We start from the raw sequence: 23258 nt of genomic DNA, 5'->3' as shown, positions 1-23258 counted from the left end.
GCGCGGCAAGTCTCCATACCCATTGTTGGCATCCTCCTCTGCCATCGCAGCCGTTGGGAGATGTCTCCTCTTCTTCCGCCTGCTCCGCTGCCGGGATGACCACATGCGGCAGGTAGTACTGGGTTACATGGTTACCAGTAGTAGACGGAGGAGAATCTTGGACCTGAACTGGCCAGCTTCCCGCGGCTGGTGGGGATCTCTCATTGCAGTCAACAAACAAACAAAAGATGAACGAAGAAGGAAGTGGCGTTGAGAACTCTGCTGGGTAACATCAAGGCTGACAGACCAGAGAGAACAACTGCACTGGTTGCCAAAGAGCTAGCTCGCTACAACTGTTGTGGACATAGCAGCTCTCAGCGTAACGCGCTTAGTAGGCAAGGGCCAGCTTACAGAATGTGGTGGTGCTGGATGCACGTTCTTCTGGCTTCGCATTCTGCCCATGGGAAGACCCCAAAGTCAGAAGACTGCAAAGAGGTTGAATGTCTACAAGCTGAAAAGCAGCAAAGTTGCAGAAGAACTTGCCAATGACTTCAAAGGCAGACTTCCAGACACATGACAGGAAGATGGGACCAGCATTGAGGAACAGCCTTCAGAGACACTATCTACACTACTACCCTCGAGCATCTCGGACCAGCAGTCCGAAGAAACCAAGGCTGGTTCGATGAGAATGATGAAGAAACAGGCACTGATCACAGAGAAAAATTCATGAACAAATTTAGGCCTCTGACTCGTCTCCATCATCCAAAACTTTCACTATCATGCCGTCATGAAACTGCCAGACGATTGTGATGAACTTGCAGGGGCAGCCAAACTTCTCCATTATTTTCCATAAGCCTTCTCAGCTGATCGTATCGAAAGCCTTTGTCGGATCGAGAAAGGTCACGAAGAGGTTGCTGTGTTGCTCCTGGCATCTTTCCCGGAGTTGGCGCGCAGCAAAAATCATGTCCACAGTCCTACATTCAGCACAGAAGCCGCACTGGCTTTCTGGGAAGAGACCTTGCTCAAGATGTTGGAAAAGTCAGTTGAGCAGGATGTGGGCTGGAATCTTCCCAGCAATGGCCAAGAGGGAGCTGCCTCGGTGGTTGCCGCAAGACTGCCAGTTGCCTTTCCTCAACTATGTTGGCATCTTTCATCTGTTGCGGGATCTGTCCACCATTCCACATGGACTGGAAGAGTTCAGCCAGCTTTTGCATCATGGTAGGGCCTCCTGCTTTATATACCTCAGCAGGGATTGCATCGGATCCTGGTGCATTGCCACAGGAGAGTTACTTCACTGACTTTGAATGAATGATATTTGGCTGAAAAAACAACAAAACTGACAATGAATACAGAACAAGGCCTGCTCACTTCTAACTCTTCAAGAAACTTAATAATGTATGTGTGTGATGTGTGCACACGTGTCTGTGTGTGTGTTTATTCATCTTAAGATAATCCCCATTCTTTCGGACATGCCTATGGACGATAGTAGATAATTATGTGGTATGGATATCTGGTTGAACCTAGGTTTGGGGATGGGGGTGGAAGAGGGTGTTGGGGCATTCATTACAGGTGTGTTGGTTTATACACTGGCAACCCAGAAACAGGGAGCTGTAGATCTATGTCTGCCACCTCTTGGAGGAGCTGTTTTATGATACAATGAAACTTCAGTCAGACTTATTTTATTCATTATTTTGATGTTTCCTATGTGATTTAGAATATTTATTTAAATAATCAGAAATACTAAAATCTCTGTTTTTGAAAGGAATTGATTATTCTTGCAAGTGTTCCCAGCAATTACATGATAACATTCCTTATACCAGAAACAAGTCTACGAGTTTGCCAACTTTCTGGGCATCATTCCATTGACCTTATACAAATGGTACTTTTTGTGGCAGTTTTTCTTCTTCTTTAAATCCACCAGTAATTAATGTCCCTCCCCAAACCGGTCCATTGAATTTTAAAACAAAAAAAATCAGCAATTACCCACACACAATGTACATCCCACAAACACAAAAGCACCTGTTCACATTTGCGCAGCCTTAAACATTCCCCAGATTCCCTAACCTCCATACAGAAAGTTAAGCCATTGGATCTGATCACCTCCTTTTAGTCATTAACACAGCCAGTATATTTCTTCAGTCCAGTTTTCTGAGGGTCAAGAAGAGTCTGCTCCACTTAGAACTTTAGAAAGTTCACTCTTCAACTTGGATCTGCAAGTGCTTCCTCTCAAATCCATTTTTTTTCTTAGGCAGTTAACGAGTGTTGGCTTTATTTTTGGTTCTTATGACACTTATACATTTCTTACCACTTCCAATCTTCCAGCAGTTTTAAGCCATTCATTATGATTGCATTGCCAGCTAGCTTGATGGCTTGCTCCTTTTGCTCAAGGGCTGTTATCTAAGTTAATGCATCCACTTTTTTTAATCAGCTGGAGGTTGCTCATTGCATTGTGTCACTCTGAACTCTCAAAACAGGTTTGAACATTTTATGTTTCGAGTCAAATCAGTACTAGTGCAGTATTGTGTTATGTCGATTTGCAGGCGTATATAATGATGTCTGCCATTTTGCAGCATGTGTCACTACTTCCCTTGTCATGCTTGAGGTTGTGACTTTGTAAGCAGCTTTCTCTTCCCCAGATTGCTTTTTCATTTTGTTTCATGGTGTTTTGTGATCCCGACTGATCTTCTCTGAGACTCCATAAGCCGTCCATGTATGTCTTCTCATTTCCCTATTTTAATACAAGCAGCTGAACAGTTCTGCCCTCTGGTCATTCTTGCTGTTGTGGGTGATATGACCCGTGTCGTGGCGCATTCATGCATTTTCTCCTTTCCTTGTTTGTTCAAGATCCTGTCTGTAGGATATACAGTGTGTGTGTGTGCACACATGCAAGCTCATCTCTTCTGTTCCATCTGAACTATTTGTCTTGTCCGTCTCCATCCTAAAATTCCCTCTTGGTTTTGGTTCTGTGACAGCATGAATATTGGTATACTTGTAATAAAAAATCCTGAAAGTTTTTTTTTTTGTTTTTTGTTTTTTTATATGAGGAGAGTAATCTGGCATTTTCCGTTTTAAAAAATTTCAGAGTGTGTGAGAGAGAGGAAAAGATGGATAGACACACTGTGTGTGTGTGTGTGTGTGTGCATGTGTGTGTGTTTTCATATCCAAAGGATAGTGAGAGAGAAAATAAGAGGGAAGGAGGGATAGACACACAGAGAATGTGCTGTGTGTGAGTGAGTTTGTGTGTCAGTGTGTATGATTTCCTATCCAAAGGATTGTGAGAGAGAAATAAAAGAAGAGGGAAGGAGGGACAGACTGAGAGATTGTGCACTGTGTGTGTTGTGTGTTGTGTGTGTGTGTGGGTGTGGGTGCCGTGTGGTGTGGTGTGTGTGTGTGTGTGAAAGGCACTGACTAAATCTGCCTTGGAGAATCACAACCTCATCACACACGCATCCAACCAAAAGGATATAGAAAAAAAGGCCAAGAAAATAAAGAAACAAACAAGGAATCTGGAAAGAAATTTTTGATACTTTATTTACAACAAAAATAGGGACCACCAACTGATTAATAAAATAGACAAAAACAGATTTTCATTCTCATAAGAATAATCAATACATTTTGTTATTTCTTTCTAGGACTTGGATTTGATATAGTATTCATAACAGATACCAATTACAATAGTATCATAGTACACAAATAAAATTTTAAAAAATTGTGTGACTGTTCTTTAAATAAAACAACAGTTGTCTTTGGAACTTAAAATGAAGATTTTATTAAGTTAAAACTGTAGAACACAAACCCCCCCCCCCTCCCCCCCCCCCCAACCAATAAAAAGAAAGGAGAATGCTGCAGTTTAATGAAACAGAATGCTGTAACTGAGTGAAGTATCATAGATGAAAATGCTGTAATTAAATCTATTAAAATATTACAGACTGTGTATCAAAGTTTACAACAACAAAAAAGAGATTAAAAGTTTAATGAAACAGAATGCTGTAACTGAGTGAAGTATCTTAGATGAAAATGCTGTAATTAAATCTATTAAAATATTACAGACTGTGTATCAAAGTTTACAACAAAAAAGAGATTTCCTGCTCACTCTTAAGCAAATACTACACAAACCACAATCGCACATTATGTCCTGAAGAAGTGTCCATAAACAGACATTGTAAAGAAACAAATGGCAAATAACAAAGAGAAAGGGGAAAAAACAACAACAAAACATCAACAAAATCCTCCTTTTAAAATCAATCATGAAATTTCATGCTACAAAAGAAAGATAAAAAACAGCACACGTACTCTCCACCCCCACAAAAAAAAAAGAAAAAAAAAGAGAGATGGACACAGATATATAAGGTTGAGTCCTTGTAGCAGTGCACACTGTTAAAGTCCACATCACTCCTGTGGTCACACAGCATGGATGCTCCTCTTTAAAAATTCCACTGAAACAAATACAGTAGTAGTGTTTTTTTGTTGTTGTTTTTTTTACAAACTGAAAACAAAATATGACCAAGAAATATTTGTGGGACAGTCAATCTCACAACTGATTCCAAGTGATTGAATTCATCTGTCAGCTTTCACTTTGTTATTGTAAGCAGTTTTTCTTCTGAAAGATTAAGAAAAAAAATTAATAAATGGCCACCGATATGATAATGTTTACTTCTGAAAGAGACTAAACATGTTTTTCTTTTGTGTGCGTGTGTGTGAGGTATGCGCATGTGTGTGTGTGTGTATGTGTGTAATATGTATGTGTGTGCACTGTTTAAGAAAGGGGTCTGTTTCATATAAAATTCAACATCTTTAGATATACATTCCCAGGAGTGATTTCCAACCCTTCCAATTTTCATTCTTAAAAACTTAACGATGAATCATATTATCATATGCATCTTCCATATACATTCACAGAGAGATGGTGCATGTGTATGAGAGCATGCATACATGTGTGTGCAAATATGTGTGCTTCACTTACTGCAGGCAAACTGCCAAGGCCTGTATGATGAAAGAGGTCCTGTGCCATTCTTTTAAAATGGGCTCCTCTCCATCCATGCTGGACAGTGGCAACAGAACTTCCACATGCTGCTTCCACCAGTCTCCCAACAGCTGACCATGTAAGCTGGATCCTGTTCTGAGCTGAAGCCATGTACAGCAGCCTGGGTCAGCAGATGGGACATGTGCTCCCTGGCTTTTCCCTTCTCCTTTCCGCATCCTCTAAGCAGCGGCGCCAGACATTCTTACACTCCTCAATGCAAATGCTTCCAACCACAGACCAACCCTGGATCATTCGGTCCAGTCCTTGTGCCAGTAGTCTGTGCCCTGCGTCCAGATACTGATGGTGGTGTGGTGTGGTCATTTGGGAACAGCACCTCTGCAGACTTCTCCATGGATGCCGCATATTCTGTGTTACTGTCTTCTGTTTAATAGTGCCTGTGGAGACACATTGTTGGTTGAAGCATGTTCATCACAGAAACTGACACAAAAACTGGGAAGCACACACACATGCACACACCAAAACATACAAAACATGCAGTTCATGCCAAATATTTATCAGAATAAATTTGATGACCATTAACTAGCTTTTCCACACACACACACACAATTATACATGGATGTACATGTATCACTACAAATGTATCAACAAGACAGCTAAGAACAAACATGCAGCCCAGCATGTAATTTGATGACAAAGGAAACAGCAAAAAAGCAATTTTTCTGATTTTGCTTCACTATACCTGTATATGCTACACCTGTAGCATAAAAACTAGTGAGAACCTTTTTTCTTTCTTTTTTTAAGACAAAAACAAAACAACCCCCCTCCCCACACACACACAAAGAGAGAGATATCTGATCCAGCAGTAACACATTATATTCTATTATATCTTCTTAATATTGATTATCAGTTTTAGAAACATAATCATATATTTTGTTTCTTAATCATGAGGTTAATGATATCACTTTACATACACAGCAAAAATCTGTGGCAACCTTCTCAATTTTTGTTATTGTGTGTCCTCTGACAGGCTGAGGTTCAGCAGAATTTGACCACACAATAAATGGCTGTAAAAAAAAAAAAAAAAAAAAAAAAAAAAAATCAAGGAATCTCTTAAATTCAAAATGCTTTATTCTCACAGCATACTTGACATGGCTGCTTTTTGAAATAAAAGATTTTCTGAATGAACAATATCATTATTTGTTAAAAATACCCACATTTTTAAAAACATTTGCAAACTGCCATCAAACAGCATGCTGGGTCACATTCAGATGTTTTTGGTTGTCCTCCCCCACCTTCTTCAAAGGTAATTAATAAGCCTTTGTCATGCCCAGAATCCCCACCCCCCACTCTTTGAAAATGCTCCTCATATAACAGAACAGAATATAAAATTCTGCATGGAAGTGACACACATATACTGAGCTAACATTTTAACAACCTGCCAGAAAGAAAGAAAAAATCTCACAGAGAAACAATCTCAATCATACTTCACATGAATTTAGACAATGACATAAACAACCAACCAACCAACCAACCCCTAAAACAACAAACAAACATCAACGAAGACTTGATGATGAAGTGAAATGAAATGGTCAGCATGCAGTTAAAAGATGAAATGTGATGACACAAAGTGAAATGAAGCACTGTCACAAGTCTGGACACAAGCATACTTTCCTTGCATGACCTTTTTGTGTGTGTTCGTCTTGTCATCAAGTGGCTCCCACCTTGCTGTCGATCACTTAAACGTCATGTATATCTGGAGGTCCAGTCATCCATGTTGCAAAGCTGTTCGTGTCAGCTCAAATGTCAAAGAGTGTCACAAAGCTTCGCGGGGAGTTCAGTTCACAGTGCAGAGGTCATTGTCCTTCAAGGCCTCAGCCAGTTCAAAGTGAAGAGGTCACCCTCAGAAAAACAGGGCGTTCATGTCAGCATGTCACATTGTTTCTGTTGGAGGTTTCGTTCAGCGTGGAAGAGCATAATGTCTTTGTTGAGAACCAATGCTACCCAAACCGTCAAGTGTCACATACACTCTTGATGTTTAGTTCTGTGGACGGTTTGCGGGCTTTCATCTTTGACATGAAAAAAAAAAAAAAAAAAAAAAAAGATGAGAATTTAAGTGTGTCACAAGCTTTCCTCTTTGGAGCTCAGTTCTGTTCTGTGTTGTAGAGTTCTTTAGGAAACATAATCCACTCAGACTGTCAAGTATCAAAAGATTTCTCTTGGAAGTTCACATCAGATGACATTTTACACTTAAACAAAATCTACACATTCAAAAGTGTCAACTGGTTCCTTGTGGTGTTAACTTCCATGGAGAGTTTCATACAAAAACTCTGTGTTCAAAGGTATCACACGGCTTATCATTTCAGTTCAGAGTGGTGGGTATGCAGTCATTTGTGGAAAAGCAAACACTGAAACTGTAAGACACCCAAAGCTTCTAAAAATTCAGTTTTGTGTAAAGCTTTTACTGTCCTTAACATTCAAAAAAAGGTCACACCATGACACGGATTGTCCTAAATTGTTGAGATTTTCTGTCCATGACATTTGACCACTGAATGTCACAAAAAAATGTGCTGGCAGATCACTGCAATGTAAAGCCCATGAAAAATTGTATACGTCCAATGTCAGGTGTAAAAAAAAGAAAGGTCTCTGAAGGAACTTGCTTCAAGCAACACAGCTTTACATCACCCAACATTCAGTCCTTTATTCAGTACAGGTTGTCTTCTGTCCCGCATGTACTGACTCGTCAGAGAAACCTGTGGAGCTAAGTCATTGGTCATTTTGTTCACTCCATTTGTAGTTGCTGTTACACTGTTGGTTGTTTTGGTTTCTGATTTAACATTTGTACATTCTTTGAAAGGTATTAGAGCATACCTTCAGTGTGAGGTGCTCATAGAAACTGCTATGTCTATTTTCAAATATTTCCCATCAGTATGTATGAACATTTACACAGACAATTTAGCAGATCAGGTTGAACTTTTTTTGGGGGAGCGTGGGGGTGGATGTGAGCGAGAGAGAGGGTTGAGTTGTTATTTGGAGTTAGTGACTGGAAGTAAATTACACAAATCTGTATGAGATGTCAAAAAGATTCAGAACAGAATTCCATCCAAAACAACAACAAAACTTTCAGATATATTACAAGAAAAAAGAAGTGCTGGGTCTACTGCTGGTTGGCTTTGTGTTGTGCAGTTCAGCAAGTTTCAAGTTTGATCCATTCTGTCTCCCATTAGGCTACTTTGTACAACCTTCTGGTTGGTTCTGTATCTTGGTGTAACAGTACAGTAGTCATTCACTGACAGACGAACTGATGTGCTCAGTACTCAAGCTATGTAACCTTTATGTTGGTTCTTGGTTCTGTCCCTTGTTATGATCAAATGTTGGCTCCCCATCAGGTTTCTGTGTAATCTAACCCTGCTGCTTTTCAGATCGTTATGTCCTTTGATGAACTATATGCTGATCAATATTTCAGCTTTTCTTCACAAACATTACAGCTTTTGTACCCAGACAATTCTATACATTAAAGCACAGTGGTGCCCGGAATTGTAAGGACGCAGTTGGTTGCTAATTTCTAAAACAGGCTGTTCTGTCATCTGTTGGCTTGTCCTGAACCTAACTAGATTTTGTACTGTGATCTCACCAGTTCTGTCACTCGCTGTTTTGTAGCTGGTCTCTCCATTGTTTAATCGAAGTGTGGTTGTTCTGTAAGCCAAGTTTTGATTGGCAATGTCCTGGTCATTGCTGTCAATTCTGTCCTTTGCTGTTGATGTATTTGGTCTTGTGTCCCTTAAGCTGACTGGTTGCATTCAACTGTTGTCATTCTGTAAGCCTAGTTTTGATTCGCTTTGTCCTGGTCATCGCTCTTGATTCTATCATTAGCTGTTCTAAACCCATGTCAATACTGACCATCTTTTTCTTTCCCATTGCAACCTGCTGATTTGTTGTGTTCCTAATGGCTTCATACTCATCTAATTTTAAACTGGTTCTCTTTCGGTTTATAATGAAACTTCCTGCTGTATACACAGTTAGTTCAGTGCTTGTCATCAAGGCTATTGTGTGATTTTGTCTTTCAATTATTTTGTAATCCTGCTGGATTTGTGTCTGTAGTGTTAGCCATGAAACTGTCAAGTCTGTCCCCTGAGACTGTAACAACTGATCTTCTGATCTACTGTTTTCAGCTCAGCTGGTATGCTGTCTTCTTGGTTAAATTCATCCTGTCAAATGATTTTGTGGTGAAATTGGTGGTGAATCTGGTGATGGTTGATTACACACGGATATTGTTCTGTAATGTGACATATATGTGTGGCAACAAAAGAAAATATTTTGCATCTGTATTACTCCATTTGGTGATAGGCAAAGAGGCCGAGTGAGAAACAAAAAGAGGGAGGGATAGAGATGAAGAGTTTGGAATGCAGATCTCAGAAATGTATCAGGAATGACTAGAAATTAGTCAACACAATGAAACAAGCTGTACACTTATCACAATGACAACATAAAGAGATGTCAGGAAGACAAAGACTCAAAACAGTCATGTCGGCTCCAGTGTCAGGTGTATTTGACTCCACATGTAGACGGAAATATTCACAGTTACTGAATTAACATTTCTTTATTGAAGACAAACACTCACTGTACGAGGAAGAAAATAAATTTTAAGAGAAAAAAAAAGATGAGTTTCCAGACTAGTCTTTGAAGTCATCAAACCTTTTCTTGTTGCTGGTCCCCATAAGCTTATTTCTTGCATGTCTTCACCCATTCCTTTGTAATACATTTTCTTTCATCTGTTATTTTGTTTGTTTTCACTGCCTTTACCAAATGCCTTCATATGTGTCTTTGAAAGGCATTATCTTAACATGCAAGATACAAACCTCAGTTATGTGCAAATGCTTTTTACGCATCAAACAAGTTGATGTCTTAACACTAACGACACATTTCAAGCAGCACCTCATTTCCTCAAACCTTATCACCGAAGAAAGCTGAACTTATACTGTATCTTGCTGGAGAACTTATGTAGATGGATAGAATCATGTAACTTCCAATTTACGAAACTTTCTACTAGGATGGAGGAAGGATCTGTCCAAGTAGTAAAAAACAGCAACCCCCCCATGCCCCCTAAAAAATCCCCACACATTTAATTGACTAAATCATAGACTGCCAAGTGTTTTCCACAGATTAGGCTTTCAGCTTTCCAAGACTGTTCTCATTATGGTGTATATATATATATATATATATATATATATATATATATATATGGATGATGATGAAGAATGATACTGATAGGCTGCCAAATAAGTGTCCATAACTCAATCTTTCAACTTTTCAAGACAATTCCAATGAGACACACACCCTCTGCCTCTCTCTTCACACACAGATGGATATTTATGCCTTTTTTTCCTCAGTAATGATCACAATTGCTAACCATGGTTTTAAAGACTTGATTCCAATTTCAGTCCACAGCTGAATATTTCTCAAACCAGTCCCTTCTAAATCAGCAACACTCAGTGTTCAGTACTATCACTCTCTCCACTTTAAAGAACTATTCAAATCTGTACTGCCTGACAAATGTATGTGAAGATCAGAACAACAGTTACTAAAATCTGAACTGCCAACTTCAACACAATGAAGATATAGATACCAATTACCAGGTGACCTGGACAGAATTACGTGCAAGACTTGCTGAATATCCGTTTATCTAAAAAAAACAAAAAACAAAATATCACTATACAATTACAACAGTAAAATACATATTTTGAACACACACAAGGTGACATCAAAGACTTTGTGAATGCCGTATGTTTACACAACAGTTTTGTTACTTTTTTTTTCTTTTTTGAAGCCAACTATAGAGTCTTTCCCGTGCCATGGGCAAGCAGTGGCCCCGTCTGTTAGGACCTACACGTCATTACAGGCCAGTCAACGACGCACTGTCAAGTCCAACTGATGGTATCAATTGTTGTTGTCGAGTGGTTTGTCCGTTGTGTGAAACATGGCAGTCAACAAACGTCCGCACTGAAGACAGAAAACAAGGTTTTCATGTGTCATTGGTTTCAACGTCACTGAGTAATAATCAACAAGTCAATGAAATTCTAAGGGCTTTATCAACCTTGGAATACACAATCCTAGTCAAAACACAATCCTAGGATGCTCACATGCTCAAATAAAATAATTCTTTCATAAACCGTACATAAAAGGTCACCCTCCCACATCCAGGATGTCAACAACACAATTCCCTAATAATAGACTAAAGCCACTGAAATCAAAAGACTAAATTAAGTCCAGATATTTACCATTCTTTCCTATTCTAGCCCCCCCCCAACCCCCCCCCCCCCCCCCCGACGCCCCCTCATGGTATTTCTTAAAATCTAGGAAGATTACTCTTCTTTTCTTGTACAGAATATTTACACTCATCTTCTCAAATAAACATTAGAACATTAAAAGATATTACTATTGTTGGCATTTAATGACATGTAACACTTTTTTTTTTCAAATGGAGTAACTGTCAGAGAAACTGTCAATAACTGTCTGATGCGTTCAAGAACGTATGGTGGAGGCAATGTATTGCTGATATCACAGAGTATCTACCAACTTTAAACCAGATCCCTCCCTGCAATGTTTTCCACAACACAGTAAAATCTTTCCATATAATATTAACACACAGCATTCAGTTTAATTCTACAGGTTAAGTGAATGAAGATTCCACCTCAAGCCTTACCCATAGATTACCTAGCAGTGGAAAAATGGGCAGAAACAATCAGAAAACAGCACACCCTCATGCTGGAAGAATAATGAAGGGAATCAGAGCTTATGGAAAGAATGGAGATTGAGATTGAGAGAGAGAGAGGGCGCGAGAGAAAGAGAGAGAGAGAGAGAATGGAAGTAAGTGGAATGAGAGACAGAAGGGCATATTCCCAACGTTGGGGGGGGGGAGGGAGGGATACAGATTTTATCAAACAAGCAATACTCAAATACTCAAAATCAAAAACAGTCCAGATGTCCAAAAAGAAAGCCAAACTATGATCGTACTATGGTAAGAGAACAAAGCCCTACTGTGATTGCACTGTACTACAAGAACATAACCCTACCATGAATGTAATCATACTGACATAGGAACAAGGCCCCCTCATGATTATATGTGACCGAAGAAAAAAGCCCTGCTATAATTATCCTATGATACAAGAATAATTATACAATGACACAAGACCAATTCCCTACCATGATTACATTATGATTCAAGAAAAAAAACGAAAAGAAAACCTGCAGCAATTATTCTTTGATACAAGAACAAATCCCCATTATGATTACGACACGATAACAAAGCCCAACCATGATTTTATTACGCTGTAAAAAGACAAGATGATTTTTAAATGCAAATACCCCCCACACCCTCTCAATAAGTCAAACTCACCCATTCCGTGTGCACAGACTCTCAGATCTTCTGCTTCTTGCTGGGCCCGTCATCTCCCCCCTGTTTTGGTGGCTCAGCCTCCAGCACCTTGATCCTCTGGCCAGAAAGATTCTGCCCATGAAGGGTCTGCATGGCTTTCATGGCAGACTCTGTGCTGGCATACTTGGCATACCCGAAGTTTCGCCCTGAAACACATGACACAGCGTTATGTGCATAACTATCAAACTGATATAACTATGCCATTAATAATATATGCCTGGTTTGCATCAGTTTGGCATGGTACAGTATGACACCAAAAATAATATTAACATATATTTCTGTAGCGCTCACCCTGCAGCTCCAAGAATGTTGAACAAAACATGCAGTATGAATGAGGTACAGGAGTATGAAGGCACTAAAGGTACAATCTCATAAGAAATATAATTTTTAAAACAGTGTACCATCAATCACAACACACACATCTCCCACCACTCCCAATTCTTATGACCTGGACCAAAGCAAGAGGGTCCAACTTTCCAAATAATTCTGGTCTAGCTTTATTTAAACCATGACTGTTTCTGATGAGTATCCTCATCAGAGAAGGGATGTTGCCTGACTGAAAAGATGGAGGCTGCAGGTCAGAACTCCTCCCTCTCAGAATTGCAATATTTCTGTTCAGTAAAATCTGTCACACTATGGAAAAACATACAAACAGTAGTTCTTGTTCACAAAAGTTTCAGGCTGTTTTTGCCTTTAACCGCACACTCCCTACTCTTTGCTAAAAGCTAAACACAAGAAAACATCAATGCTGGAGATCTCCCCCTATCTCCCAAGTCTTCTCACCTGACAGCAGATAGACGCTGATGAGGTTGCCAAAGCGACAGAAGGCATCACGAAGGACCCGTTCTGCAACAGCGGAAGGCTGGCAGACAATGAAGAGGCGCTTAGCCACAACACTGTCATCGTTCACCAAAGGCTGGGGCAGGGGCAGCATGATGTTGCAGTAGTTGACACGCTCCATACCGTTGGCAGCGGCACCCATCATGCCAAACATGGCTGCCGCATTGTTGGCAGCCACCATGACGGCCTGAGGGTTGATGCCTGCCTGTTCCAGTAAGCTGGCCGCCTGCAGAAAAAAACACAAAAAACCCCTGCAGTTTTTGCCTATTCATTCATTTATAAACAATACCATACCTTCTTTTTTTTTAACGTGTAATATTTCAAGCTCTTTCAAAATTTTACTTATTTTGATGTCTTATTTTGCACTGTCCCATTTTCACTACCCTTTTCATATAAATATTGTTTTCACTGCTCATTCCGGCACCCCAATTAGCCAACACAGGTGAATTCTGTTACCCACTGACCATTCACCAGTGGAGAGGTATAATTTTGGTGGTTTGGCAGCATAGATTTAAATTCAGTATTGTATACACAGAATGCTATTGACAGTAACATAAAAAAAACTGCTTAACAACATGCCAGACCTACTGAATTCCTTCAAACACACACATGGGCCAACAACCAAATCAGACCTGTTACAAAGCTTCTGGATGATTATATTATCAAAAATAGGAAACACAAGACAGCAAGGCTGTGGTTTCAATAGGAAAGAAAAAAATCAGAAATATATAGAGAAGCAGGGACTGAGTAAAAGACAAAATTTATACACACATACACAAACACACAGGTCAATGCATACAAATTCATACACAAACACATAGAATCAACAGATGTGTCATGTAAAAACTGAATAAGAGCATACAAGTTTCAAGAAATAAATGCACATTTCTTGTCAAGCAAAAACTGAAAAACACACAGAATGCACACACATGCGCAAATTAAAGTACCATGTGCATTTTATATACAAAGCATGACCATCCAACTTACACGCTGTCTCAAATCAGACATCTCATCGTTACGACCCCCAGGGCAACCGCTGCACACACCAAAAAAGAATTTATATAAATACTTAACTTAGAGAAGAACAAAAGTAAACAAATAAATTACCTTCTTTTTAGTTCAGACCTGACCAGAATATTAGGTCTTTGTGCAGGTCAGGTATCTGCTTCCTTTTTGCATCTTTTAAAAACAGAGATGGAGGATTTCTATATGAGGCCTGCAGCTTCTTGTAACAACAGAAATCAGTGAAAGGATATCTATTTAGCTGCAACTCTTAGAACTCTTGCACAAACACATTCACAAAGAAAGAAACCTCCTCTCTATTTCCACTCTTACAAAAATATGCATCTATTTCTACACACAACCAGTTCCATAAGGATTAACTGAACAGAGACAAAAAGTAAAAACAAAAACCCAGAAAGGGTTACAGTCAGCAGGTGAACTCACGGATTGTTCTGTTGCCCGGCACTTTCGTCAGCAAACTGCACCATCAGCTGGCTGCCGATAGGGTACTCGAAGCCATTCAGCTTGTCCCGGGCATATGCTGCACACTGTGGGGTGGCATACCGAGCATAGGCCACGCCTGACAGACAAACATCACATGTACCAATTCTCATAACAAACATTTTCAGCAAAATCAAAATAAAAGAGAGAGAAAGAGAAGACAGGGAAAAAAAAAGAAATAACAGAAAAAAAAAGAATAAGCATACTAAACAAAACAACAACAAAAATAACAATCATAACAGCTTATTCTATAATCTTTTCTCACTCTTTTTCCTACCCCTTAGTAAGCCTTAAACAAACACAAAAGGGCTGTGGACTAGAATAATATTACCCCTTTCAACATCCCCATAAATCTTGCATATGCTTTGTACACTTTCCTTGTCAAGCTCAATGCTTTAATATTCACTGCTGCATTGTACTGACCTTGACAGAATAAAACATGTTTAAACCAAATCCTGCATAGCCTCTCATTGCCTCAAGGGCCTTGCAGACTTAAACAACAATGGAATTGCTCGGGTGCTTACCCTTGCGGATGATGGCCTGGTCTTCAAAACTTCGAAAAATGCTCAGGAAAGAACTAAAGCCGTCCAGAAACAACTAAACAATATTGCTCAATGGTGCAAAAACACAGGATCTTCCATCAATCCAGCGAAAGCCCAAACGTTGCTATGCACCCTCAACAACAAAACCGCGAGCAAATCACCACCTTCTGTGTCATTCGATGGGATTCAAATTGAGAAAACTGAATGCCTACGCTACCTAGGAATACACTTCAACAGGATGCTGACCTTCAGAAAACATACGGAAAATACTGTTCTCAAATGCAAAAAGGGCCTTTCAGTCTTAAAAGCAATGGCAACCAAAGGAATTGAACAACGCCACCTCTTCCTGCTATACCAATCACTCGTCCTCAGTGTGATCGACTACGGACTTGGGCTAACAACACCGTCTCAAAGCAACCTCCTAAAATTAGAAAGAGTACAAAATGAAGCTATGAGGCTGATCCTTGGAACAACAAAAGACACGCCCACAGAAACCATGCGATACCTGCTTGACCTTCCTTCAGTGCAGGCCAGAAACAAGTTAGAACAGGTCAAGACCTACTTCAAAGCATTAGAAAACCCTCAAAACCCACTGCATGACGCAGTCAAAGAACCAAAAGGCAGCCATCTAGGACGAGGAAGATCATGGATGGGGCAAGCAGAAGACACAATCCAGCTAGTATACCGACTACAAGACCTGAAAGAAACAAAAGAATGGGAGAAAACCCCCGAAAACCTCAACCATCTATTCAACACAGTCATTTCACCCACTCTAGGAAGACATTGTCGGGAATGGCCAGAGGGCAAAACTGATGCGGAAGTGAAGCTACTTATAGAAGAAAACAGTAAAGAAGAGGACATCATCATATACACAGATGGCTCAGTCACCAAAGACCAGTCTGGTTGGGGATTCACTGCGAAACAAAATGGAAAAACAATTTGGGAAGAGAATGCTGCCTACAAAGTCACAACCTCCAGCCTAACGATGGAAGTTGAAGCTGTGACACATGCCCTCCAGTGGCTATCGTCCATCCATACGCCCGGAAACCAACATGCCATGATTCTAACCGACTCAATGAACCTCATACAGAAAATTGAAAACGGAATGGGAAGCCCAGAGTGGCATAACGCAATGCGCAACTTTCAGATTAAAAAACTCACATGGTCATACTGCCCGGGACATGCAGGTGTTAAGGGAAATGAGCGAGCTGACAGACTTGCTGGTAATGCAACACCAACGAGCGGCCTACATCTAGGAAAATCGGAAATCCTCAGAAAAGTCAAAGAATACCAAAAAGAACAGGTACAAGGCCATCACACCATCGATCGCCTCAAAGAAATAGAAGCAGAGAGAGGGAGCGGCCGCAAGTCTAACATGAAAGGTAGAGCACGATGCTTTGCAAATCAAACAAATATCGGCATCATTTCCAAACCAACATTGCGCAAATTTCTTCAAAACGGAACAGAGTCTCTGTGGGCCTTTCCAAATACAATAAACTGAGCAACACACTAGACGCCACGTTCTTGGCATCAGAGATCTTTTCCCATCCCTCTTGCGGCCAGTCAGTGGCAGCCTCTGTGCGTGTGTGTATGTGTGTGTTTGTGTGTATGTGTGGGTCTGTGCTTTTGAGTGCGTTTGTGAATGCGCGAGAGTGAAAGTGTACACAAGTGTTAGGAGAGATATGTGTACGTGTGTGTGTGTGTGTCTGTGTGTGTCTGTGTGTGTGTGAGGGGAGGTGGGAGTGCGGAGGGAGGTGGGATAGAGGATGAGGTATGTGAGTGTATGCATGCCTACACTGTGGGAGCAACAGGATATTGGAACGTATATATATATATATATATATATATATATATATATATATATATATATATATATATATCTCTCTCTTTGTATGTACGTGTGTGGGGTTGGGGGTGGGAGATATGGGCGTATGTGTGTGTGCTTGTACAAGTAAGTGTTCATCTCTGTGAGTATGTGTTTGTGTGTGTGTGTGTGTGTGTGTGTGTGCCGTGGAAGCTGCGATACGTAGACTAGAAATGAGTGTGTGGAGGAGGGGGTAGAGGAGGTGCAAGGTAATGTGTGTGTGTGTGTGTGTGTGTGTGTGTTGGAGCTCATGTACGTTTATATGTATTTGACTGTGCTTTCATATGTGCTTGTACAAGTAAGTGTTCATCTCTGTGAGTGTGTGTTTGTGTGTGTGTGTGTGTGTGTGTGTCATGGAAGCTGCGATACTCAGACTAGAAATGAGTGTGTGGAGGAGGGGGGTAGAGGAGGTGCAAGGTATTGTGTGTGTGTGTTGAGCTCATGTACGTTTATATGTATTTGACTGTGCTTTCATATCTGTGAAACTGCATGTTTGGTGCATTTCTGTTATGCATGTGTGGGTGTATGTGTGAATGTGTGTCTTCATGTTTTACATTTATTCGCTTATTTATCACCATTGTTGTCTTATTTATTTATTTATTTATATTTTATTATTATCATTTTATTAGTATTACTAATATTATTACTACTACCTTTTTCTATATTATAATTATTATTTATTTATTTATTTATTTATGCAAGCTTATCTATTATTTATTCCCCCGTTTGTTTGTTTGTTTTGTTTTTTTTGTGTTTTTTTTTGTTTTGTTTTTTTCTCAAGGCCTGACTAAGCGCGTTGGGTTACACTGCTGGTCAGGCATCTGCTTGGCTTGGCAGATGTGGTGTAGCGTATATGGTTTTGTCCGAACGCAGTGACGCCTCCTTGAGCTACTGAAACTGAAACTGAAACTGCCTCAAGGATGTGCTAAGCTGCTGGTGACTGGCAATGGCCTCACCTGTGGACTCATTCAGGTCGCAGTACTCCATGCCAGGGATGAGGTTGAACAGCTTGGTGAGGTAGCCCTGAGTCATGCCGATGGGGGCCACGATCTGGATGCGGCAGCAGTTGGACTGGGTCGGGTAGTCGTTCAGCATCGTCATTGGCCCCACCCCACCCATCATGTTTGGTGGCATCACTCCAAAGTTGCCAGGCACTAAAAAGAAGAAGAAGAAAAAAAGTTACAGTAAGAAGGAAAGACAGAGGATGAAGCTGGATACATTTTTCTTCAAACTGATGTTGACTTCACTGTGAACACGTATGTTAGCCTCCTTTATGACAGAAAATAATGTTTGATAGATTGAAGAAAAAACCCCACAAACAAACAAACAAAAAAAAAACCTAAACAAAAACCCACAAAAATAAAATAAATAAGGAGGATATGCTATTAAAAATAATCAAAATATAAATATGATTAAATACAAACCCCAAAAACAACTGCAAACACTTTGTTAAAAAATTACAGAAGTATAATGACTTCAGTAAAAACATGGATTTCAGCCTCTTTGTGGGTAAGGGTGGGAGAGAAAAAGGAAATTTTCTACCTAAAATTATGTTTAAGTAACATACTTACCATGACCCACTAGTGCACTCCGGCAGGGGTCTGACATTTCTGTCCTGTGCAAACTACTATCCGTCTTTGCAGAGAAAACGAAAGTAGCTACGACCGATAACCTCCCAGAAGTAGGTAACCTCCCCTTTGCCCCCCTGACTAGCGCCCTCTTTTTATGGCAAATCACCGCAACCAGCGCAAGTGTGCAGGGAGAACAGAAAGCGGGGAGGAACAGGAGGGTTTTAAATGTGGGTCACGGTAAATATGTTACTTAAACGTAATTTTAGGCAGAAAATTTCCTTTTAATTACACATACTTAACCGTGACCCACTAGTGCAGAATGGCACAAGGTGGAGGGCTCATCTGTTCTATCGCCAGTGTGCTGCAAAGGCCTGTTGTGTGACTACTGCAGAGGCAACGCCTCTTGAGCCATCATCCCTAAAGCGACAGATGTCCCTCAAGTAGAATTCGATGAAGGTAGAGTGTACTGTGTCACCTAAGGATATTCGTGCGGGCAAAGAAGACTGAGGTCCGCAGCTCTATTGTGGGAGAAGTCTGTGGACCACAGCTGTGCTGATAAATGTAGCGCAAAGAAAATCGGGTCAGTGTGTTGAATCCGCACTTTACTGAGAGCCCTTCGAATCAAAGGAAGGGAAGGAAACACGTACCCTATAGGGTTGTCTCACTTGAGCGCGGTTGAGCGTCAATGCAAGGAGGTGCACATGTGGTTTGATCTGATGATTCCACATCGGTTGTGGGCCGATAGTGGAAGTGATATATGTGTTTGAAGGAAACTGTGGCACGAGACAGAGGTAGCCCACCATGTTGGGCTTGCCTTAGGCGTGACAGCCAGATCTATAGAGCTCCTCCATGTGAGCTGACAGGCGATGGGTGCTCCCCCCGCCACTTTTGTCGCTGCCAATAAACAAAACAAAAAACAAAACAAAAAAACCAGCACTGGCATGTTGTCTATGCATAGAATGACAGACATGCGGCAATAAGAGAGTTGAGGTCCCTGGGTCTCTGGGACAAGGCCGTGTAATTGCCCAGGTAGGTACCATCACGAAGGGGCATACGGAAGGCTTGGTGGCTTCTCTACCTGAGTGTGGCATGTTGAAGCAACCTGCAGAAAGTTGGCTGGGTTGGATCAGGCTGTGGGAGTGCACTTCATGTGCCTCCAGGTCACTGAGTCTCATTCTGTGGTGGAATTCCTAATGGAAGTGGGTTTCAAGGGGAAAATTTTCGCTGAAGGTTCTTTAGTGAGAAAGGGGACCGGATCCATGACAGGCCTCTGGCTGTGTGTGGTGTGCACTAAGTCTGGGATGGAGCGGGGCGGGGGCAGTGAGAAAAGTGGCTCGAGATGTGTTGTACTGGCCATTTACATCAAATCACTGATCTGACATACGTTTTCAGCATGGCCAACAGCAAAGTGACAGCTGTATTATCAGTGGTTTCTTAACTGCAAAGGGAAATCGTTTGCAGCTTAGTCTTTCATGAAGGACTATGTCTCTCACAGTAAAGTCAAATTGCCCTAGGACTTAGTGCTGTAGCCTTGGGGGCTAACTAGCCTTTGGGATCTATCCCAATGGTGAGTCCTAAGGCCCTCTTGATCGAGGGAGTGGGGATGCAACTTGGGCAAAACACTCTCTACTAGAAATTGTATAATCAAATTCCAGCCCAAATAGTTGGGACAGCAGTTGCCTCCTCTGCTGTTCTGATGGTCATTGTCATACACAACTGATTATTATATACTGGTCCTAGGAGGACACCAATCAGCATGGGTAAATCAGGAAACAGCTGCTGTGTGCTTGAGGGATGAAGGTGTCCACCATGCAGGTTCTGTTGAAATGTAAGGAAGCTGGAAGGAGTTGACGGGGTCTTGTGGTGCAACCATGTGTCTGAAAGACATGGTGCTTACTTCCAAAGTGACAATGAAGTCATCCTCTGACAGGCCCTTGACTGAAGGCTGGGGCTCCATGATGGGATAGCCTGTCTAGGCTAGAAATCCCTGGAAGTGTCTCACTGAAAAGACAGTGCTTGAGAAGGAATGCCCATCTGTAACCACAGCAGTGGGTTGTGTGTTGAGGCTGAAAGGATCAGGCAGGGAAGACCAAGTGCAGAAAGTGCTTTCAAATGCCAAATGTTTGAGACGTCGATGCTGGATCTCTGTTCAAGCAAGATGATGGGGCGAACTAATGTGCTTGAATGCAGCAACTGCCGTGCTGGTATGAGTGGGCCTGTGGCAAATGAACGGTTCTTTGTGCTTTGTGAGACGCATCCGTCCTCATCAATATGCCTTTCTCCCGATCATAGAGGAAAACAATTATGACCCAGGCCTTCTGCTACTAGTGAGGAGTGGAAGAGATGGACAGAGTGATTGTCTCCTTGCCCAGTGGGCAGTTTTGGGCCTGCTAAAACTTGGAAGGCAAAGATAGACACCCCTTCATGGGAGGGCTGGCTAGGATGTAGGGCCTGTGTAGAGCTGTTGTCACAACCACAGTGGTGCAAACCAAGGGTTGTTGCAGGCAAGGGGGCGAAGAAGGGATGCCTTACAAACTTGGAAGGAATGAAGGGCATGTGTGGCACCTCTAAGCTGGACTGCCTCATCCCTCATTGTACCAGGTTAGGGCATCTCTAGCCCTGTGGGTGATTGTTGTAGGAAAATGAGTTGGGTTGCCTTGTCCCTCCTTGCACCAAGAGAGGGCATCCTTAGCCCTGTGGGTGGGAAGGGAGTGTGTGTGGGTCCTTAAGGACCAGCCACTACTGATATGTGAAGGAGCATACATTCAGGTGTGAATGAGGCAGTTTTGTGTGTAAGTGCAGTCATCCTCCAAAAGCAAGGCAGGGATGAATTTATGAAAAATGAATACATATATGTGCAAAGGGATTATAAACTTCCATCAACTCAAGTGATGATGTCAGGAATATGCCAATGACATGACAAGAGATCGAGTCATAAGAAAGAAGCAGCTGTATAAGCATACGTGTAGCGTGCACAGATATACCCAAGTAAATGGGTAAGTGTGCATAATCAGTAATGGAAAGGAATCTGTGTTTGCACCTATATATAGGAGATGTACATACACATATGAATAATGTGCCGGTATGTAGACGCAGAAAGTTCTGGGCACTGTGTACAGAATGACGCGAATGCAAGTGTGCCTATACTGCTATGTAGGGAATCTCAATGAATAGATGTCAATGACTAGAGATAGAAATATAATTGTACATGTTAATATGAAAATCGTATGAACCTATCCTGTAAGCACACACACATGTACACCGAGGGATAAGTATACATCTATAAGTATAAATAGAAATGTGTATAAATGTAGCATATCATATATATATCTATATATATAGAGAGACTTTTTTTTTGGGGGGGGGTGGGGGGGGGTTGTTGATTTTGATAATAAATCAAAAAGAACAGAAAGGGAAATATTGTGATTTATTTCCTGTTATTGTGTATAACAAGAAAAGAATGGTAATAGGATTGGTTGCCTGCAGAGGACTGTGTGCAAGTGTGGGGGGATGAAGAACCCAAAAGTTCAGTGACCAATAGCCTGAGAAACAACAAGAAAGGTGCAGTTGCTGTGCAAAGTTGTGTAAGGTCCATGAATGGGCAGCAGGACCCAATGAGAAACCGAAAAACATCGCTGGTGGACAGCAAGGGGGGCAGGAGTGATGTGCTGTGTAGGCGGAAGGGAAGTAACTACAGCATCAACCGCCTAGTTTACAAATGCGGAGTTGCCTCCCTTACCACCGATAACGGGCGAAAAGGATGGTGTCTTCAGAGCACGTATCTCCTGGTGTGACATTTCCTCGCTGTAGAGGGAGGAGTGTCATGCTGTGTGTGAGGGTCCGTGGTTTGATGCCACTGTAACCGACACAGGCGAATACGGCCGCAAGGGGAATAAATATAATGTCCCTTAGTGCCCTGGGCGTCCCTACCAGAATCGGTCGCCATCGGACACGAGATGGTCGGGGCATGTGGCATGATGGCGCCATAATCCAGTGTTGTGGGCGTCGTGGACGAGGGGGCGGCAAGTCCGTCGGCTTGCCGTGGGATGTGCATCCCCCTGTAGCTGAACGGTGGTCCAACCTCGTGAATAGCTTCTGTGAGAGGACCGACGTTCAGCTGTTGTGTGTTGACAGATAAAGGGATCGACAAGATCGGCCTAAGCAATCGAGTTATCAAGAGGCACTCTGACGTGGAAATGCCGATATCAGTCTGGGTAACAGCAGAGCTAGGCAATGGGGCAGAAGAAACCAGCACTGCTGAAGTTCAATGGGCCGTGCACGTATCTGCTCTGTGGGCAAGGGGCGGTGCAGGCGCAAGGTGTGACACCGGGAAGCAGAGTGGTGCAAAATTGCTGCAGCAAGTTAGCAATGAGTTGCTGGTTGTTTGGTTGAACAGCTTGCTGAGACGCCATTAGTGGATAGGAAACAGCAGCATAGCTTGGTGGGACCGTGCACGCACTCGCACTGTAGGCGAGGAGCAGTGCCGGTGCAAGGGAAATAACTGCAGCGGTCACTGGATCGGGCACTCTGGACAAGGGAGAGG

General features: G+C 41.7%; 1 protein-coding gene across 3 annotated transcripts in view; it reads right to left on the bottom strand.

The window, feature by feature from the left end:
- Positions 1 to 3492: 3492 nt before the first annotated feature.
- The window catches only part of LOC143302283 (RNA-binding protein 45-like), a 36160-nt gene continuing 16394 nt past the window's right edge, over positions 3493 to 23258 (bottom strand). For 2 of the 3 annotated variants that reach the window (XM_076616887.1, XM_076616897.1), the window contains exons 8-13: positions 18101 to 18298; positions 14682 to 14817; positions 14223 to 14271; positions 13179 to 13461; positions 12357 to 12541; positions 9488 to 10960 (exon numbers count right to left, since the gene is read on the bottom strand). In XM_076616887.1, coding sequence (XP_076473002.1) covers positions 12378 to 12541; positions 13179 to 13461; positions 14223 to 14271; positions 14682 to 14817; positions 18101 to 18298 — 830 coding nt within the window. In that variant the 3' untranslated portion in view covers positions 9488 to 10960; positions 12357 to 12377. Of the gene's footprint in view, positions 4416 to 4942; positions 5398 to 9487; positions 10961 to 12356; positions 12542 to 13178; positions 13462 to 14222; positions 14272 to 14681; positions 14818 to 18100; positions 18299 to 23258 lie in introns of those variants that run through there. The other variant, XR_013057923.1, reaches the window with a different exon arrangement.

The sequence above is a fragment of the Babylonia areolata genome, chromosome 2 (genome assembly GCF_041734735.1).
Source record: "Babylonia areolata isolate BAREFJ2019XMU chromosome 2, ASM4173473v1, whole genome shotgun sequence".
Lineage (NCBI taxonomy): Eukaryota > Metazoa > Mollusca > Gastropoda > Neogastropoda > Buccinidae > Babylonia > Babylonia areolata.
Note: the sequence above shows the minus strand (reverse complement) of the source record. Positions and strands in the feature narration are given on the sequence as shown.